General features: G+C 56.2%; 1 protein-coding gene across 1 annotated transcript in view; it reads right to left on the reverse strand.

Annotated features, from left to right (window-relative positions):
* The window catches only part of CCDC105 (coiled-coil domain containing 105), an 8,629-nt gene that overhangs the window by 849 nt on the left and 5,172 nt on the right, over nucleotides 1-2,608 (reverse strand). The window contains exons 5-6 of the mRNA XM_026658257.1: nucleotides 1,700-1,795; nucleotides 145-258 (exon numbers count right to left, since the gene is read on the reverse strand). Coding sequence (XP_026514042.1) covers nucleotides 145-258; nucleotides 1,700-1,795 — 210 coding nt within the window. The remainder of the gene's footprint in view (nucleotides 1-144; nucleotides 259-1,699; nucleotides 1,796-2,608) is intronic.

The following is a 2,608-nucleotide window of genomic DNA, read 5'->3' on the forward strand; positions in this document are numbered from 1 at the left end:
TCACCCTCATACAACTGGGCAAAGTACTCCTGCTCAGAAAGACCATCACCCCCTATAGCCATCACAACCAGGCAAGGTACCCCCAGATGGGCAACAATGCCGCTCCCTGCAGCCGTACCAGTGGGTGCAACCACTGGAAATTACCTGGGTGAGGATCTGGGCCTCAGGCAGTTGGGTGCCCACATGGCGCTGGTACACCCGCACCAGGGGCCGAGTCAGCTTCTCCCGCGCCTCCAGGTACTGGCTGGACTCAGGGCCCTAGAACAATGTAGCAGGGGTCAGAGCAGGGCAGCCTCACCTGGAGGAGCCCCCTCCACCCCCAGTCGGTCCCTTCTTCCCCTGCCTATCCCCTGGGTGCCCCCAGCCAGTCTCCCCTTCCCCTGCCCATCCCCCGGGTGCCCCCAGCCTGTCCCTTCTTCCTCTGCCCATCCCCCGGGTGCCCCCAGCTGGTCCTTTCTTCCTCTCTGTCCATCCCCTGGGTGCCCCAGCTGTTCCCTTCTTCCCTGCCTGCCCCCCCAGCAGAGTGTCACTCCCTGCCTGCCCCCAGCTGGTCCCCCAGTAAGAATAAGGCCTTTGTCTGTAGCCATATTGCAAGTCCTAAAGCCTAAGGCCTTCCTTTGCACCCAGATTAAAAGAGCCGCAGCCATTAGCTGAGAAGCAGGAAGTCACATCCTCACATTCCATCTAAATTACATTAAAACAATGTAATATCAGGCTGTTAAGAAGGACACCCCGTCCTAATGGCACACACTATCACCAGATAAAGAAACAGATCTTAAGATGGTTAAAGAAAACTTAGTTTGACAGAATTGTGTCTATCAAGAAATCACTTATCAATAGTTGTGGTTGTGAAATCCTCATTTCTTTATTGTTTTGTCATTATGGTCCCCACTTCCCTGTTGTTTGTCTGTATGACCTCTGTCTGGTTCTTTAATTGTTTCTGTCTGTTACATAATTAATTTTGCTAAGTGTAAATTAATTAAGGTGGTGGGGTAGGATTGGTTAAAAAAATTGTTACAATATGTTAGCATTGGTTAGTAAAATTTTAGTAAAATGATTGGTTAAACTACAGCTAAGCAGGCTTCAAGTTTCACTGTATAAACTGGGGTCCAAAAGGAAGTTCTTTGGGAACCAACTCCAGGACACAGCCCCAAGAACAGAGCGGCCAGACATCAACACCCTGCCAATGACACCGTGCAGAACCTGGAGTCCCCCAGATGACCTGATCCTGACGGGCCATCAAGAAAAGTTCATCTTATTGGGAGTGGTGAGCATTTAATGTGTGGTGTGTGCATTCTGGTTTTTGGTGATTGTTAGTAAATAGAGGTTACGTAGGATATTACTGTGCAGGGCTCTTTCACTGGTAAAAGATCCCGTAAACCCCTCAAAAGATTAAGCCCTGAGTCCACAGGGAAAGGATGTTTGCCTGGAGCCCATGGAGGGGTAAAGTTAGGTGTCTTTTGCCTGGAGTCCTAGGAACTGGAAAAGAGTTGGGGTGCCTAAATAAAGAGGGTTAAGCCTTGAGCCCTAGGAACTGGGTAAAGGTGGGTGCCCTAGAGTGTGTGAGTAACAGAGAATTTTAGCAGGTAACACCCCTGCCCGCCCCCCAGCAGTGTCACTCCCCGCCTGCCCCCAGCTGGTCCCTGCCTGCCCTCCCAGCACAGGGTCATCCCCTGCAACCCCCTCCGCCCCCACTCACCATGGTCATGCCCTGGGTGATGCCCAGCTCCCCGTGGAAGCGCTGGCAGCGGTTCAGGGTGCTGCGCATGCCCCCCAAAGCCATGTAGAGACGCTCCTGGCCGGGGAGGGAGCACAGGATGAGGTGTGGGGGGCACGGTGGGTCCCCGCAGGGATGGGTCACCCCACCCCTCAACCCCCAGGTTTGGAGACCACACCAGAGACCTTCCCCCTAGCCTGTAGGTGGGGCCTGAGTCCCCCGTGTCCTCCCAATGGGGGTGGGGCACAATCAGTCCTTTAGTGTGCCATCCCCTGCCCCAGCAGTGTGGATCTGGGCCTGTGGGTCTGATATAGGGATGGGGGCATGAGGGCAGTGTGGGGCAGGGGCTGTGGGGCTGGTATAGAGCTGCCTATGGGGATGGGGGGAGTGTGAGGCAGGGGCTGTGAGGCTGGTATAGAGCTGGGGGGATGGGGGAGCATAGGCAGGGACCGTGGGGCTGGTATAGAGCTGGGAGGATGAGGGGAGCCTGAGGCAGAGGCTGTGGGGCTGGTATAGAGCTGGGGACATGGGACAAGTGTGGGGCGGGGACTGTGGGGCTGGTATAGAGCTGGGGGGCATGGGGGAGCATGGGGCAGGGGCTGTGGGGCTGGTATACTGCTGGGGGCATGGGGGAGCGTGGGGCAGGGGCTGTGGGTCAGGTATGAGGATGGGGTAACATGGGGCAGGAGCTGTGGGGGTCTGGAGGTGGGGATGGGGAGAGCATGGGGCAGGGGCTGTGGGTCTGGGAGGGGGATGGGGAAGCATGGGGCATGGGCTGTGGGTCTGGTATAGAATTGGGGGGATGGGGGGAACATGGGGCAGGTGCTGCGGGGCTGGTATAGAACTGGGGACATGGGAGAGTGTGTGGCAGGGGCTGTGGATCTAGTATAG

Source organism: Terrapene carolina, unplaced genomic scaffold (genome assembly GCF_002925995.2).
Source record: "Terrapene carolina triunguis isolate 2854851 unplaced genomic scaffold, T_m_triunguis-2.0 Scaffold421, whole genome shotgun sequence".
NCBI lineage: Eukaryota > Metazoa > Chordata > Testudines > Emydidae > Terrapene > Terrapene triunguis.